The 18,961-nt window shown below is 45.3% G+C and overlaps 1 protein-coding gene across 19 annotated transcripts in view; it reads right to left on the bottom strand.

Annotated features, from left to right (window-relative positions):
- Nucleotides 1-18,961, bottom strand: part of RERE (arginine-glutamic acid dipeptide repeats) — a 350,074-nt gene that overhangs the window by 25,827 nt on the left and 305,286 nt on the right. For all 19 annotated transcript variants that reach the window (XM_081923414.1, XM_081923418.1, XM_081923419.1 and 16 more), the window contains one exon: nt 718-880. In XM_081923414.1, the coding sequence (XP_081779540.1) occupies nt 718-880 (163 nt within the window). The remainder of the gene's footprint in view (nt 1-717; nt 881-18,961) is intronic.

Raw genomic sequence — 18,961 nt, 5'->3', positions numbered from 1 at the left:
AGTTGTTTTTGCCTATAATTTTATTGTTTTACTCCACTTTGAGGGTTGTTTTTTTATAGTCAAGCGGTGTATAATTTTTATTAAAAGAAAGAAAGAGCTAAGGGATTTTTTAGGCCACAAAAGAAGCTTTGATCAGATGCACAAAGTGTTTCCCCATTTTCAACAAGTACACAGGAGTGAGGAACCCGTGGCTCTGCAAATGTCACTGAACCCCAACTCCCATCATCCCTGACCATTGACTATACTGGCTGGGGTGTGAGGGGAAACAGGAGTTACGTGGCACCTGTAGCAGTGGCTGTTCTGCAGGAGCAATGCATTTGCATGTCCGTGCCACACAGACTGTAGCTGATTCTCTGGGGTTCTGCACGTGGGGCCTTTGTTCTATGTTGCAAATGATAGAACTGGAGTTAAGTGCAACGTTCCCATGCAAATCGGGGCAAACGTAATCGCCTCGATAGCCAAGGTGAAGCTTCGCCTATTATTTCCCCAGCAGCTTATTGCCTGAGCTTCCTCCCGCGCAGCACAAAACCAATCGCTTGCTGATCCCAGGCACCTGCCATCCGCAGGGATAATGAACTGAGAGGGCGAACGCAGCCGAGGGCTTGAACTCCATTTTCCCGGCCGCGTTCGGTCATAGGCAAAGAGCCATTACCTTCTGTTTTAGCCCCATGCATCTAAACAAGAGACAAATGTGTTGCTTTTAAGCCTGCTACTTACAGAATTCACTGGAGGGGGGCCTGGAGGGAGCATTCACTGGAGTGGAAGCCGTTCGAGTTTTAATTCTCCGGAACACTGCTTGCCTCCGATGCCTGCGGTGAGCCCGGGAACTGGCCGCTTCGGGGGTTTTCTTCCAGTAGTAATAGAAGGTGATCAATTCTCCCTGGAAATGGAGAAAGAATCACAAGGTTTGTCAGAGCAGCATGCGGGCTTCCCAGAGACATCTGGACCACCAATTCTGGGAACAGAGTGATGGGCAAGCAGATTTAATCTTACCTGGCAAGGCAGTTCTTACATTTAAATGACCCAGGAAAAGAGAAAAGGTGCAGAGGTTTAGGGTTTAGTTATTGGTGGGTTGCATCTGATGCTAGCCCTACTCTAGAGCACACCCATTGAAATGAAAGGCCACGACTAACTTAGATTCATTAACTTCAATGAATGTGGAGTAGAACGTAGCCGGACACAACCCTGAAATGGGAAACAGATGATCCAAGAAGCTGACTTATACCAGGCCAGACTATTTCCCCACTTAATCTTTGCCAGCCTGGTTTTGGGTTGGGACCGAGGGGAGCTGACACCTTCAGGGAGAGGCGATTCCCACGACCACATATCTGATCCTCACGGCTAGGGATGTTGGGGAATGAACCTGGTACCCAAAGGGGTGGCTGGTGTGTGTTGGTGAATTGAAGCACAGCTGCTTTCAAGGGGCAGGTGGCCACGGAGCACTCCTGTCCCCAGTGGGCGCTAATGATATCGCTGCTTTCTTGCTAAGGTAGCAGATAAATGAGGCAAATAGCTTCACCGTCTCTGCAAGGGGATTTTGCACACTCCGGTTGCTCTCTCCACATCAAGATGCTTCCACACAAGACCGAGCATGGCAGCAACTCAGCACGGTGGAGAGGGCAGGTTGCATGGGGAAGAACCATGCTGCCAAAGGATATTGTAAAAGGAACACAAGGTTGTTATAGCCTGCCGAAAACCACAAGAGTCAACCTAAGAGGGGTCTGCAAAGTTAAAACCAGCTGTGAGCTAGATGTCACTGGTGTGTCAGAGGTGGAAGAAGCAGCCCTAATGCAATTATATTTCATTGTTTCATGTAAGCCACTTTGGAGAGCCATTTGAAGTGAAAGAAAGACAATAAAGATTTTTTTATTTTTAAAAAATTGATCGTCCAAGGAAGTCTCTGCAGAACAGTGCCTAGTTTCTTGGGCTGGGATGGCAAATTAGAAGACGTGGCATAGGCCCCTGCCCCAAATGATATTATACAAGGTAGTCATGCTTCTTTTCCTTTTTCAAGCTGGTACTTAGATTCTACTGTTTGGTATTGGAGGGCATTACCATCACAAAAGGGAGGAACACACAGCTTTATGCTATATATGGATATTAAAAAATAAGCCACCCTAAGACTCGTGGCTGGGGGAACACACCTGAGATTAAAACATATTAAAGACAAGGCTACAGCCACAGCACCCGAAACTGTATTAAAGCAATCTATTCTTTTCTAATCTGAATATATACAGCCACGTTAAGATAATTAGGCAGTAAAAGCGCATGCCAAGAGAAGTCTGTGATAATTCCGCAGCGTAATGAAGCTGGCTTACGTTCAAAAACTGGAGTAGATGATATTCAAACTAGCAGATGTAATGTCAAGTTAAAGCGCAGTGTGTGGTTTTAATCTCCTTTCGCTTTGCTTTGAAACCCCATCATTTCCGAGCGGCTTGTCTGCCTCAAGGGTAAAAGGCGCTGCCTCTTTCAAGTTGCAAAGGGAACGGGAGGTGTTCTAAGGAAGCCTCTTGAAAGCCAGCCTCAGAACAAATGCACCTCAATTGCCCACAAGAGAAGGCGCCGGCGGGGGGGGAGGTCCCTCTTTGAACCTATATGCGATCTAAAAATTCCTATAAACCTCAACCCGTTATGCTCCCTGGGACACGTCTTGCGGGTCTGTGCACGAGTGAAACTCCCAGCCACAGACGGAAGGCCAGCAGCGGTACCGCTAAGTGGAAATGTGAACCTGGAAAGCTCCTGCGAGGGGTTTGCAACATGGCTTCAGGCTTTTGGAAGACGAGAAATGTGACACCAGGAGCCGTGGATAAACAACAGGGAAGCATTTGATTTTGGAAAGAATTCAGCCTTGTTCTGTGTCTTACATAAACTCTTGGCACCTACTGACCTAAAGGAGTGTGTGTGTGTGTGTGTGTAGGGGAAGGGCATGTAGAAGGTCCCAGGTTCTGTCCCCAATGGCATCCCCAGGTAGGGCTGGGAGAGACCCCTGCCTGAAACCCTGGAGAGCCGCTGCCAGTCAGTGCAGGCAATGCTGAGCTAGATAGATCAGAGGTCTGACTCAGTTTCCTATGAGTACCGTACTTTTCGGACTGGGAGGGAGCAGCTTGTTTTCAGGCAGGATAGATTCGAGCATTGTCTGGGTCCTAGTGCCCCTACCACTTTTTTGTGCTCCATTCTATTGCTGCTGGTGGCTGCTTATCACTCAGGCTGCAAGGAGGAGCGCTTTTACACAGCTAATGGTGAATCCCCTGCAATCCAAGTCCTCCTCACTTGCTCAAATCTATTCTGCCTCAAAACAAGGAGCAGAAGGAAAAGGCTGCAAACTGTTAAATGGAAAAAACCCAGGCACAGGGCAAGTAGCTTAAGTATACCTTTAAAGCAACAGTGCTCTTTCCCTCCCTCCTCCCCGCTCAGCTCACCGAAAAGCTCCTTCTCCAAGCGTGCTCCCTTGAGTGCTTTTCCTTCCCTCCCCACTTAAAACGTGGTTACAAAGCAAGGATCCACATGGATCCTCAGGATTTTTGCATTGGGCTACCCCAAACTCACCATCAGATCACATGTCTGTGGCCACAGCATGAACCATAAAAATCATGCACCCACTGTTTCGTTCAGAATATTTTTTTCTTGTTTTCCTCCTCTAAAAACTACGTGCGTGTTATGGTCAGATGCGTGTTATAGAGCGAAAAATACGGTATGTGCTTGTGTGCTAGCTGTGACTACGTAAGCAAGCACAATGGAAAATAGGCATGAACATTTATAGGTAGGTATGGAGACTGTGTACGGCACAGCATTACGAACAAGGGATTCTACAGATTGGAGATTGTGCATTTTTGCAAGGCAAACACTAACTGTGAGTGGTAGCCAATGTCAGTCCTACTCAGAGTAAACCCACTGAAATTAATCTCCATTACTAACTTAAGAGATATTAATTTCAATGGGTCTACTCTGAGCTGAACTGAGATGCAACCCTATATTGCAGCTATACATTTGCAAAGCATTTTAAAGTTTTCAAAGGTCTTCATTATCTACTTGGGATCCTGACAACAACCCTGTAAGGTAAGCTGGTACGGATGCTGAGGCTGAGATTTAAAGAGTGAGTTCGTTGCATCGGTGAGATCTAAACCAGAGACCTCCAGAGTCAGTCTCTAGGCTACTGTGCTGTGCATCACTGTGTACACATGTTCCCCAGGGCAATGTGTGAAATTGAGGCAGACACTATGGATGTTAATACAGTAACTAGAAAATGTAAGAAGGGCATCCAGATAATTCAGTTCCCTTGAAACCTGCTGATGACCGTCCACTGTAACCAATCAATGTGCAAAAAACCACACACAAAAAAACAACCACCTTTAAAGCTGTCAGTCTTGGCATACCACTCATATCTAAAAGCACAATGCTTAATGTTTATATACATAAAGTATGGATATTACTGACAAGCAGCCCTTGAACACAAGGTAAAACAAATCCGCATACAACTGAGTTCTTGAAGGAGCTGAATCATGGAATTTTCAGGGCGTCATTTGCAGAAAAGCAGCAAAAGCAGGGTGGTTGGCTGGGGGAGGGCAGAGATCAGCCTGATTAAGCTGTATCTGGGATGGTCTGGAGATGGGTGCCCTGAGACAATGGTCCTAAATATGGCTCCGATGAGTATGAATCTAGATCACAGTTTGGCCCCAATCATTTACTGTGCTATTTTGGAGAGGAGGAGAGAGATTGGGGTGGATTTCGCCATTGTTTAGCCCCCACCTCCATGATTCCTTACAAGCCTGCAACTTTTATCACCCTGTATTCTCACAATATTTTAAAAACAGCAGCCAGGCTCTTAAATGCTTATGTTATGTTCCTGCTCAACTTGGGAAAGTAGAGAGGATGGAGATACTGGTGGCGGGAACAGTGCGCGTAACTCTGTGCCCACAACACATTTTATGCCCTCGCATGTTCTTTGAGCACCTGAACAGGACTTTTCTCAAAATGGCTAACTAAATGCTTCTGGGAAGCCCACAAGCAGGCCCTGAGTGCGACAGCAGCACTCTCTGCATCGGTGATACCCATGAACTGGTATTCAGAAGCATAATGTCTCAAACAGTGGAGACACAGCTATCGTGATTGGTGGCCCCATTTAAAGCTGTCTACGTTGTATGTACTATCACTACATTCTGCAGTAGCAAATTCCATAGTTTAACCACTCACTGTGTGAAAAACTTTCTGTTGCTTGTCCTGAATCTCCCTGCAGTCCGCCTTCATTGGACAGTCCCAATCAGCTTTGGTATTAGGAGGGTGGGAGGAAAAGTTCTCTCTGTTTTCTCCATACCCTGCATAATTGTATTGTTTTATTCCAAGTACAGTTGCACCACAGATTCCAAGGTATCAGCAGGTTTTACTTTTAATCCCTTTCCTAACAGACTCTCTGACACCTGCTGCATGCTGGGCTGACATTTTCATCCGCTACCAAGGACAATCCCAATGTCTTTTTCCTAGTCCACCACTGCCAATTGGTGCCCCATGACTGTATATGTGACACTGGGGAAAGCTGAGGTGGAACAAGTGGGGCTGAGGATGCCAACCTTCACACATTCTTTAGGTACCTGCCAGCAGGTGTTATGTCATTGAGTGATGTGTTACATGCATGTGTGGATAAGCCCCCCCCCCCCCCCGGTTATCCTGCAAAAGCTGGAATGATAAAAGCCCTTAATGAAGATTAGGCTGACCTACAATTACAGAACTGTAGTGTTGGAAAGGACTCCACAGGTCATCTAGTCCAACCCCCTGCAATGCAGCAATCACAGTTAAAGAATCCTTGGCAGGTGGCCATCCAACCTCTGTTAAAAATCTCCAGTGGAAGAAAGTCTACCACCTTCCAAGGCGATAATGTAAATTTGGGGAACTGTGAGAGTGATACTCTTTGAAACCCATAGGGTTCTTGTGAACACGCTACATAGGGTGACTATCACATACTTGAAGCTTTCAAGTCTTATTTTAAATGTATTATTGTTTTTGCGTTTTTAACAGTGCCTAATTATTTGATGGGACGCGGGTGGCGCTGTGGTCTAAACCACTGAGCCTTGGGCTTGCCGACTGGAAGGTCGGTGGTTCGAATCCCTGTGACGGGGTGAGTTCAGGCGGTTTGAATCCCCGTTGCTTGGTCCCAGCTCTGCCAACCTAGCAGTTCAAAAGCACGTCAAAGAGCAAGTAAATAGGTACTGCTCTTGTGGGAAGGTAAACGGTGTTTCCATGCGCTGCTCTGGTTTTGCCAGAAGCGGCTTAGTCATGCAGGCCACATGACCCAGAAAAACTGCCTGTGGACAAACGTCGGCTCCCTCGGCCTATAAAGTGAGATGAGCGCTGCAACCCCAGAGTCGTTCACAACTGGACTTAACTGTCAAGGGTCCTTTCCTTTTTAAAATTATCTGATATGTAAATTGCCTTGAGACAGTTATAAGGTAATAAATGCATGTATTACACACATTTCTGAACAAGTCACCCTGCAAGGTCACCATGAAAATCTAGAATAAAAACACTTAATGAATGATTATTAGGATTACCCCTCTGAAAACGTAAGTTTGTGAATTGTGAGAAAAACCCTCGATCCATCTCTGAAACCCTAAATACACACAAACACATTATGCACACATTAGAAACCTCTGCCAGCAGGCTCAGTGGCACACAAATCCCACCCCAGGCTTTCCTAGTGGCCTCTCCTATCAAAGGCTATCATGTCTAGCAAAGGAATTAAATGCAGGAGTGAAGTGAATCGGAGAAGATTAGCAGCAGCATATTGGTGACTGCCTGGGTGGCAGGAGCTTGAGCACAAACAAAAGGACAAGCTGAGAAAGCTTTGGCTCTCCAAACAGGGGAGGCAAAACAGCTCCCGGCTTCACTGCGAGGGAGAGTCTAAGTCAATTGAACTTTAATCAAACATGCATAGTGTGTGCACGCCACTGAAAGCCCATCCATCGTGCATAAATTCAGGGAACAAAAAGCAGCTGCAGAAATCAATAGCCTACTGAAACATTAACACCGGCAATCATTGATCAAAAGGGCCCTTTATAAAAAGGGCTGCTTTGCAAATTAGCCAGTGGTGTCAGTGTATGGCTTGTTGTTTTTTCCTGCCCACAAGCCAACACAGGAACAGGCATGGACAAGCCTTGCAAAGGGCATTTTTGTTCCTTGCTGATCTCACATGGAAGGAGCCTTCGTTGCCTATTTCTTCCTATCTCTGTGCTGCAACTATGGCTAGCAAGACAAGACAGGATGATTTGACACCCGGTTCCAGGACCGAAGAGAGACCAAAATTGCCACAATGAACCTTTGTGTTCAGCACAGTTTTTCTAGCTCCAAAATATGCTCCCAGTCAAGCCAGCTTACCTTCAGTCTTTTTTTCTTTTCTTTTAAAAATATTTTCATGGCAGTGACTGAGTGTTCCCAGGCAAGAAATACATCAAAGTCACTTGTGAATAAGCCTCAGCATCAAGTGTGATTTTGTTCCGATTTCACCCTAGCCATCTCGCCATGGACCAGAAGGGCTGATACTCAGATTGGAATATGCTCTCCAGCCCTCTTCCATTGTGATGGGAAGCTGCCTTCATCTACCAACCGCAAAAGATTTCTCCCAATCATGACTCTGTTCTACCTTTTGTTCAGATTCTGTCCCAATGCCCTCCCCTTTATGCTGTGATTAATGGGCCAACTTGGGAGCTCTCTGCAGCTTTGGGGGAAATGGGTAGGGATGGTGGACCAAGGAGTCAGTAATGGAGCATGAAGCCCCAGCGCTTCACAGATGCCACTAAATCAGGGCTGGAGAACTTGTGTCCTCCAAATGCTGCTGGAGCAGATGGGAGTTGGGAATCCAACAACATCTACTGGAGTTAGGATTCACCTCCCCTGCACTAAATGATCCCCCACATGCCCTGGCGATTTCGGCCATGAGACCTTGGCCATTGCCCAATCTTAGAACCCTGCTACAGGTGAGCGGGACTTGCTGTTCGGTGCCATCCACCACATCCCATGAGGTTCCTGTGACATGAAAAGTGGGCATAGGCCACCCTTGTCACACACTATGCAGTGATGGCCGTGTGACACAGGGTGGCAACGTCGACAAAAATGAACCTCATTTTCTGAGCTCTGAAATAAGAGACAGATAAGAATGGGGGAAGTTCCAACACTTCCGTCCCTGTCCCCCCCAAAAAAACAAGCCAGTTGATCATCACTGCTGGTCAATATACCATTTCATAAGCAGAAAATGCAAGTATTTCATGTGGTGAGAGATTATGCTTATGTGTGGTAAGGCAGTATCCAGGATGATGATGTGTGCTCGATTATAGAGGATGTGGCCTGCTAGAGGATGAAATTCAGTCAGTGAGGCCATTTTCTTTTTTTAAAGAGACAATGTCTACCTGTCAATCAACTGGTGCCACTTCAACAGGTAAACGACAACAGAATTGATTGTGTTTTGGCTGTGCAGGTTAATTCCCCAGATGGGAACACAAGCATAGCAAAAGCCCAATGCAGGGCTGTTTGAAAGCCCTTTTGCAAACAACCCCTTGCTGGTCTCAATGGCATCACATCAAGGAAGAAAATAAAACACCTAGGACTGAGACCTACAAGGACAAGGGAAGGCTCAGCACTAAAGATGTCAAAACATGCACAAACACAACACTGTATCGTACCTCATCCCCACATCCCAGGCAGATGCATTTTCCAGCCTATCTGGAGGTGCCAGGGATCAAATCTATTCAGCTAGCTGTAGTCCTTCCCCAAGGGGGTGCTGTTCTACAGCAGATGCAACATTTGCTTAATTCAGCCCCTATTTTTCATGATAAGGGTGTAGGATTCACTTCTTAGTTTCTCTGTGACTAAATTAGATGTGAAACATTTTAATGCCACCCCTCTGCTTGAGGCGGCCTACAAAAGCGTAAATAGAACATTATAATCCTCCAAACAGGTGCAATGTTTGTTGGTCTTTAAGGTGCTAAAAGGCTTCTGGTTTTTGTCCACCTCCATTTTCTGTTTTTAAGTGCATCTTGTAATCTGCCTGGAACAATGAAATGCAGGGCCAAGCGGGTTTTTTTTTTTAAAATAAAACTACTCCACCTTGAGCAATTCTCGGCTTTAAGTGTTGCCTGCCTTGCTTTCTTGCACCTCCTTATCCTTATCGGTGGTTTCTCAAATGGAAAATACACAGTACAAGCTGTGCTGGTGCGTTTATGTTTCAAGTCTTGCCTTAGGTAAACACAGGATTAACAGTGTGTGCTGCAGAATCTAAGGGGCTGGAACGGAAGAATCACACACACACACACACACACACACACACAGCCCGCCACGTGAATGCATCAGCTTACCTTTCAAGTACCTCTTATGGCATCACAGAGCAAACAAGTCCCTAATAATTGCTCTTTAATTTCCCGAGGGCATAACTCTACCAAGAGGAGGAGGGGAAGAAAAGCAGAGAGAGGTTGAGATGCAATGCGCAGCCATAATAAGACTCAGCAACCAGTCAATGGATATAGCGATCACTGCTGGATGATACCAGAAGCATCATGGTTCAAGTTAAAAGAGGGAAGAAGAGACAGTGAATTTCTGGAATGACCTGGAATAAAAGGTTCTGCACTTATTGGCTCCTGTCAGTAAAAATCATACGTCTGGCGGGAAGAATCTGGGTCTGGCTTGGGACGAGGAGGGCTCTCCAAGGCAGGAAAAATCGACCAAGGAAGCAGCTCTTTCCCCACCCGTTTAAATTGTTCTGCAGATATCCTTCTGCATTTATTGAGCATTCTCTTTCTTTCTCTCCAAACCGGGAGAGAAACCCATCAACATTCATAGTAAATAAAGACTACCTTGGTTAATAAACTCTGAAGATTGAAGTTTGAGAGCTGTGTGACTGAGGCAGAACTGCAGCGAGCAAGGTTGGCAATTTCCTGGGGAAAGACTGAATCTAGTAATGGATATTAAGGAAGCCTATTCTGTCTTTCGGTTACAGTTCTGCAAATATGAGGTCTTCTTAAAGAGCTTCAGATCAAACCACATTGCCGTGGGGACAGCTGCTGCCTCACTCAAAACAAAACCTTGAAAGTTAACTTTCAGGTTAATGGGGCCTTCAGGCCAAGCACCCCTGTAGACCTCACAGTGGCTAAAGAGATACCTATGGGAAGACCACAAGACCTGAGCAGAATGGCACTCTTCCCCACCACTTGATATTCAGAGGCAATGGAGACAGAACATAGCCATCAGGTATCATGGCCAGAATAGGAGATTTATCCAGTTCCTGGTGGGTTGTGATACATAGGTGATGTCTGTGCTTGGCTTGGCAGGTCAACAAGTTGGCCAGGCCTCCTCTGGATTTAGCAAACTGCCTTGCAGGCCCAAGGAAGAAGAATAGAGGAAGTCAAAGGGCAACCAACTTTACAAACCAATTTGTGCTCTTTCAGTGGCAGCTTCAGCCTCGTTTCATTAAGGGGTGATGGTCCTGAGCGTTATCCCCACTTTTTCCTTCACCCACGAGCGTCTGTCAGTGGTGACAAATAGTTTTGTGCCTGTTCTAATTAAGCAGCAAGTCTCAGCAGATTGCACAGCAGGGCTGATTAATGTCCACCCTGGGTCTGTGGGGACTCCGCACATCCCCAGAAATATCTTACTAGGAGTATAAAAAGAGGCATTTAAAGAAACAATTAAGATTTCCTGCAGCATTATAAGAACACATGATTAAAAAATCCCTTCCCCCACCTGAGGCAAAATGACTTCCTAGGGCATTCCTCCGAAATGTCACAATCTTAGAACACGCTATAAAACGTATACGTGGGAAATGTTAAAATTACAGCTTTCTCAGAGGGTTCTCTTTCCGCTATTCTTAGAAGACAGCTCAAGATTATTATACTTCATTTCTCATTCAAACCCAAATGCCTGATAAGGCTCAACTTACTACCCCTTGTTTAAAAATAAATAAGTGGGATAATTAACGAGATGAAGCTTTTTCTTCAATACTCAGGATCTGACTGCTCCATCTGGAGTCATCAACTTCTCATGGTCAGACTTGCTAGTAACCCTAATTTAACACTTTCTCCCGCCCCCTAAAATATGTGGTTTGACTCACTTGCCAGGATTTGCCACACGTTTGTCATAGCTGCTCACTGTAGCTTGTTGTAAAGTGTTACCCATGTGTATTTTGTGTCCTTGATGTCATGTTTAACTCAGTTCTCTGGCACCTATTTGGGCACTCACTCTTACGTGTGGTTATCAGCGACCCGGATGCCAAGTGAGTGGCAACCCACATATGCACGCATGCGCGTGCGCACGCACACACACACACGCCTTGTGTGAACACCACTATGATCTCAAGTTGCTTGGTTTTGTGTGTGCCAGATTCCACCTAGAAGAGGGAAGGAAGGAACTCCAGCCCTTTAATCCTATCATATTTGTCAATTCAGCGGGAGATACATAAAGGGTGCTGTTAGTAATGACCAAAGGAGTGCGCGGTCAAAGAATCAACCATCTCACTTGGAATTCCATCCATCATTAAAGGATTCCACAGAGTGAAGCAACAGGGTCACAGTTTTTTCCTTTGCCTGTGCAGAAGCAAGTCCTTCCACCCAAAGCCATTTCACACAGTCAGTTTGTGGTCTAGGAGATGGGATTGTGTGCATGCCCAAAGGATTTATAGCTTGGCTTTCAGCAGGGGACATAGTGACGATTTGTAAAAACAGGCCAACAAACTACCTGCAGTTTTGAAGCACCTCTTTCCTCTTCTATTCCCCTCCTAGGTTCTAGCAGAACCTGCAATCAATGATGTTTCAGTGTCCAATCTTGCCTTGTCCTTTATGAACTGGTATGGTTCACATGTGTTGATTTATGAACGTGTGAAGCTGTCTCAATGAAGTTATCCACCTAGCTCTGTACCATATAGATGTAACACTGATTGGCCATGGCTTTCCAGCATTTCATGAAGGTGTCTTTCCCAGCCCTATCTGGAGATGAGGGTGTTATGTTCTTAAACCAGCATTCATTATCACTTGCCTGCCTGCACCCAAGAAGCTGGTATCCAAATAAACAAAAGGAAAAAACCAGCCTGTTCCACTCCTATGGAAATGGAAAGTTTTGAGTAGGGACTTGTACACTGAAAGCTTGTATTTTGTGAACAGCCATCACGGAAAGGCAAAAATCCTGGCTTAAAAAAACACCAGGATATGCATGAGCTGCACATGTGTTTGTGCAGCCCCTTCCTAGCTGCTTTCCTTCACCTTCTGAGCAAGTGGACAAACAAGCCAAGATTCAGCACTCAAGTTTTAGCTTCCTCTTACGTTTGAACCTTGAAACCATGGCTTGCAGCTTCCACCAAACAAGCCAGGCTATTTAAACCATGGCTCCATATTCTGGCTTTTCCTTTTTTGAAACTGTTAAGCTTAGTTTCTGGGTTCGCATGTAATGGGAAGCTATGGTTAAGTGCTTAATCCTGTCTTCTTCAGTTGATCACGGGAAGGGGGAAGCCAAGGGGCTGAGAAGGGGCCTTGCTCACTCCCATGCAGCATGTGAATAAACCAGGATTTCCGGCTTACTTTGATGTGTGAACACAGTCAACACATGCAACTCGTCCTCAGACTAGTTATGGCATCCGTGGTCACATATGGATTTCTGAATCAGTCCTATGGGTGCCATCCCTTATGGTTACTTCCTTCTCCTGGATGAGAGACAAAGGGAGTGAATGCATGCGTGCACACTTTGCTTTTCCAAGGGATCTTGCTTTTCCAAGACCAGATCCAGTAGAATTAATATTAGCCTTGAAGAGCACAAAGAGTTGGAAGAGGAAGTGGAAGAGTGTCACTCTTCCAACTTCCTCTTTCATTTCTATGTACTTTTCAAGGGGGGGGGATGGTAACTACCCTCTCAATGCCTCACAACACTAAAGGGGCAGTAAGGAAGGTGGTCTCAGTGGCTTTGCGGGCACCAGTGGAATACCCAAACAGCACCACTGCACCCATGGGTACCGCACTGGTGACTCCCTGATTCATGTGGTTTGGCAAAAAAATCTGTAGCTTTGGATTTGAACCATCCACCATCATCTTCTGAATGGGAAACAGAGGGATTGTTCTTCCGTAACCTATAAATTTGGATTCTCCTCAAGGAACAGGATGACAATCCGGATTATTGGGAAATCACAGATAGGGTCATGAGGAGAGTTTGGGGCCTTATTTTATTCGGGGGTGGGTCAGACCTCAACTCTAGTCTTTCTGGAGCAAAGATGTGAATAGTGGTACTTACTGGAAAAACACAGATTTCACAGTACTATAATTTGCTTATAATGAGGGTAGGGGAAAGGGAGAAGGGAAAGAGCAAATGAAAGTTCATAAAACCACCACATTCATGCTTGGCAGAATTATCTAGAGGGGAGGCAGACAACACTCCCCTCCAGTTCCACGGGTGCTGAATATATATTTACACACAAACAAGCACAGAGAAGCAAGCCAAAAATAAAAGACGAAAAAGTGCAACCATATGACAAGATAGTTAAAACACACACATACACAGAGAGAAAGACAGAGAAAGAAGCCTGATCCAAGCTATAAGCAGGGATTTCTGTTTTTCAAAACCTGCTTTACATGCCCATTTCAAAGAGAGACACAAAATACAGATGAGGGAAGCAAGCCCAGTTGAGTCTTCGGATTATGCAAACTCACTCTTGGAGGCCCAACACTAAAGAAGGCTACTTAGAAGTAAGTCCCAGTCTAAAAGTGATTCGGCTGCTTGGTATGCAACCTAAGGATCACAAGCTTTAGATAATTTTGAATCAGGTTAGCAGCCTTGAATAACTGTCCATTGTATGTTGGTACTGGCATGCCACACTTTTTTCCTCTTCCAAAAAACCAACACTACAGTGCTAGGCTGTTGACAATGTATTTGCTATGACCCCACTGTTGGCTTCTCAACTTAGAGGAAGCTGGATGCTTTATGTCAGGATTTTTTTTGGGGGGGGGCGGATTAGCATAGCACTGTCATTTGGCCTCCCAGGCCTGCTATCTTCTTCATTCTCATTCTATCTCTCCCTGCCCCACCTACCACAACCACAATTCTGGGCTTGCAAAGGGAGAGAGCGAGAGCGAGGGGGGGGGGGGAGGAAACCATAAAGCTGTTCGAACCCCACCATGCTCCATCCCGTAAACATTTTCCTATTTATCTGCCCTTCATTACATGTGCAATCTTATTATCTCTGCACAGCATCAAAGTGACAGCCGTCAGGGTCACCCTATATAATGTACGGCGGCAGTGTTACATTTAATGATGGGAGCGAGACAAGACGAGACGGATTGGGAGGGGTGTGTGGAACACTGCAGGCTGTTTTAAAGGGATCATCAGTTATATCTGTGCATTTCCCGAGGTGATAATTGAATGACAGAGGCTGGAGGGAAATCCATTTCTGAGCTCAGGGAAAGGGCTGTTAAAGAGAAAAATGCTTTTGTGAGGGATTTTTTGTTTTTGTTTTTTTGCATGGGAGGCATGTAATGGCTGCCAAATAGGGGAGAAAAAGCCTCCACCACCCTTATATTTCATAGGTTTTATTTGGAGGATGGGAATTATCAAGCACAATCGAGCTTTTGAAATTGAGATGTTTATTTTTTAAAAAAGGAGCTGGGACTTCACTGCCTCCTCCACAGCATGAAGTATTTTCTGTTGTGTCAAATCCAATTAATTTAAATGAGGGATCCCTTTCCCCTCCCTTAGCTCTGCAAAGGAGACGTAAAACACAGGGGCTGGCTTCTTCCATCTCCGCCATCTGGTTTTAAAATACGAAGTTAAACACTATCCTAATTGCGTCTTAAGCAGGGCTCAAGTTTGCTTTAGCATTAAGGCAAGAGAGTCTCATTAATCTCCATTCTTTATAAATTCAGCAGTGCTTGAACAAAGCTGTGAGTTACTAAAAACTTCATTAGTTTGGTGGGTGGGGGTGGGGAATGACTACAGAACACTGAGGAGCACACCATGAAGCATCTTGCTAATTAAAACTAGATTACACTTGTCATAACAAACACTTATTCCAAGTAGCAAATCAGTGCTGTTTCCATTCCATTTGTTCATTCAAAATGCTTCTCCAAGTCATTCATGCAAACCACAGGGAGCCTGGGTGCCACCATCCTTGCTCAATCCTGCTGCAGTTTGCGTCTATCTAAGGATGGACAGATACTTGATGGCGGGGCATCAGTCCCCCCCTTACTTAAGGTTTTTTTTGGGGGGGGTGTATTTCACTTTTCTACCTTCAACCCTGTGTTCAAAACTCATATTGCTCTAGGCGCATTTTGCGACAGGGAATTTCATTAGTGCAAGCAGTTTCTGAGCTCTGAGTGCAGTACTGGGCCTAAGATTTCAGATTAAAACTGCAGAGTGGAAGGAAAGGAGGACCGTTTTCTGCCACCCCACTTCCAGCTATTCTCTGAAGACTGGAGAAGAGACCCTCTTAAGAATATTAGGGGGGTGGGCAGGGGAAAGACTAGACCATGTGTAAAATGAACACAATATTTGAGCTGCAGCTCATTCATTTTCAGCTTTGCATTCTTGTTATTTAAAAAGCGCGCCTAGACATTCCGTTGTTGCACCCATAACCTACGTTTAAGGTGCCATTTAGTTCCTAGCTTTCATATCTCAGTTTCTAACACTGCTTCAACCTATTTTCTCTGAAGTCGGTGAGGCTGATGTTGGTGGAGTCAGCTTTTAAAAGTAAGCATGCTTAGGATTGAAGCCTTATTCCTTAAAACCCACAAAACAAACTTGGGAAGTCATACCTGAATCCTGAGACAGAACTTATTTCATTTCACAGGAATGTTGGTGCCCAGACTGGCTGGAGAAGAAACTGGGACATGTGCTTTGCAAAAGACACATCCATAGTCCTGAGGTACTGGCACAATGGTGTCCAGACTGCAATAGCATCCACACTCAAACCACCTCTCTCACCTTGCTCCTTTTCAGGGCAACATTAGCAAAAATTGCCTTGATTCAAGAAATCAGCCAGTAGCTGCCTCTCACCCAGACCCACGCATCTTATTTGTTTCACAAGATTTATATATCGCTTGACTGTAAAACACCTCAAAGCAGTTTACAGTGGTGCCCCGCAAGACGAAGGCCTCGCAAGACGAAAAACCCGCTAGACGAAAGGGTTTTCCGTTTTGGAGGCGCTTCGTAAAACGAATTCCCCTATGGGGTTGCTTCGCAAGACGAAAAAAATTTTGCATCCCCCTGCGGGGTTTTTTCCGCTTTTTTTGCCCTTTTCTTAAGCCGCTAAGCCGCTTATCAGCTGTTCCGCTGATAAGCCGCTTAAGAGCTGATCGCTGGAAGCCGCTTGACAGCTGTAGCGCTAATCCGCTAAGCTGTCAATGGGCTTGCTTCGCAAGACGAAAAAACCGCTATACGAAGAGCCTCACGGAACGGATTAATTTCGTCTTGTGAGGCACCACTGTACTAAAAGAATAATACAATAATGTTATCAGCAAAAACAGTTAAAAGCAACTATTTAGAACACTAAAAAACAACAACCCACAATAAGCTAACAACAGATTAAAACACACAGAATCACAGAGTTGGAAAGGACCCTGAATGATTGAACCTGCAACCTTGTCATTATTGGCACCACACTCCAACTGAGCTTGCCTAAACAAAAATACTTTCTGCACATATATAAATACTGTGTCCTCAGTTAAAGAGTGGACAATGGTTGAGAGTGTTTTGCTAGCCCAAAATTCTTTAGCAATTCAGTTGGCTAGGACAGGATGCTGCTGAATTTAAGGTGAACCTGCTCCCCCACCTGACCTCACCTGGTAACCATTTGCATATACTTCATCAGAGACTCTTGACAACTCCTCAAGGTCTGGTATTGCCTTATTCTTGTACTTTGTTTGGACACAAGGTTATTATGTCAAAGAATTTGCAGAACCTTTTCTTTTCTATGTCTTGCGGTGAGGAAATCCAGCCAGAATTTAAAGGAACATGACTTGTAGTAGGGAGGAGAAACTGTCGAGAGCTAAGCCCCACTGTGAGTTCTTGTAGGATATGTTTAGCAAAAATAAGGAGCAGCTCTCTCCTAGGCTGCTTATGTTTGTTCACTGACCTGCACAACACATTTCAGTCAGAACAGATGTTTATTGTTTTCCGTACAGATCCATGACGCAGCTGCACAAGGGTTGGCTTGAGAACAAGCCAGGGGCTTGGCCTAAGCATGTAAGGGCAATGCCTCAGAGGAGGAGGATGAGAAGTCAGAAAACACAAGAGAGGAGGCTTCACGGCAGCTACAGCCCTCTGCCTGTGTTCTGAACAAGTGTACCCAGAGAACTCTGGAGGCTTGCGCTAACTACAAACTTGCACAGAAATGCCATTTTTTAGCTTGCTTGGAAAACAGAGTGTCTGATGGAGCATTTCACAGATAACTTCTCCCAAGGGTCACTGGGATAAGCTGGCCTTGTGCAACAGGACAGAAGTGCAAAACCTCGATCTGTGAAGGACTGCAAGGCCCAACTACCAAGAGGTCCTCACCTCGCTTTCTTCGCTCAAGCCTTTTCCTTATTCTCCCCAACCCTCACTTTTCCAACACAAAGGCAATCCAAGGCTAACAACAACTAACACATATAAACCATATACAGTGGTACCTTGGGTTAAGAACTTAATTCGTTCAGGAGGTCCGTTCTTAAGCTGAAACTGTTCTTAACCTGAAACACTACTTTAGCTAATGGGGCCTCCTGCTGCTGCTGCGCCACCGCTGCACGATTTCTGTTCTCATCCTGAAGCAAAGTTCTTAACCCGAGGCACTATTTCTGGGTTAGCGGGGTCTGTAACCTGACGCGTCTATAACCTGAAGCATATGTAACCCAAGGTACCACTGTAAACATTTGAAAACAGAACCATCAATTTCAAAAGAAAAAAAACAAGTCTCAGAGCAACTTATAAACTGCCTCATGTAAATTATGTTGTGGTAGCCTTTACAACAAACCTGTACAGTAGGCCAGTATTATCAGCCCCACTTTTGCACCACAAAATAAGAGACTCCAGGAACCTTCTATTAAGTCTCTGGCCCACTATGCTCCATCAAATCTCTTCCTAGCACATGCTCTTAACCACAACCTGTTGAAGCTGCTACCCTCTAGGTTGAAAAAACAGCAATAACCCCTTAGATAGAATTTACAAGCTACATGGGAACAAAAATAATTTTAAAGAGCTGCTGGGTCAATTTAAAGCATGAATAGGGACCCTGGTGTCCTCTAGTTGTTGCTGGACTCCCATCACTCTTCACTACTGGTCATGCTGGTTGGGGCTGATGGGAGTCCAGCAACTTCTAGAGGGCCATGGATTGCCCAGGCCTGATTCATTCAGACCGTGGGGTAGCCCAGATTCTGGGGTGGCCCAGAAAAGCCTCCCCATATATCACGCTGTGAACGTGCCACTCCAGGAAACACAGGACCTATCTGGTTCAGTGTTGTCTGATCTGACTATTGTCAGATCTCACCTTCAAATTTTGAAAGGCTGCTCGCTACTTTGCTGCCCTGCTTCCATCTGGCCTGGGAGGGCAGAGCCCTGACTGATTCCAGCTTAAAAAGCAGCCGTGGAAGGCACTGGGGACAACCTTGGTGACAGTCCAGAAAAAAAACATGCTGCTGATGACGCCTAGAGACGAATTGGGATTGGGTAGTGTTTGTGGCGCATTGTTTTTGTTGCCCCCCCCCCATTTTTCTGTTATACCTTATTATGAATCATGAGGATTGTTTAATTTTATTGAATAGATCTTAATATTTCCATTAATTTGTTGCTTAACTTTTGTTAACATTTCGTAACTTAGTGAATTATGTCATTCCCCTCCTCCCAATGTTCTGAGATGCCTCCAGCAAAATTTCCTATGGAAAGGTGGCACAAAAATAAATGAGGATGGATGGCTGCCACTCCCCAGGGCCTCCGACAGGGGTCTTTGCCCAGCTCTACCTGGGGATGCCAGGGACTGGAC

The sequence above is a fragment of the Podarcis melisellensis genome (genome assembly GCF_964234715.1).
Source record: "Podarcis melisellensis genome assembly, chromosome: 8".
Taxonomy (NCBI): domain Eukaryota; kingdom Metazoa; phylum Chordata; class Lepidosauria; order Squamata; family Lacertidae; genus Podarcis; species Podarcis melisellensis.
This window is presented reverse-complemented; position numbering and strand designations above follow the sequence as displayed.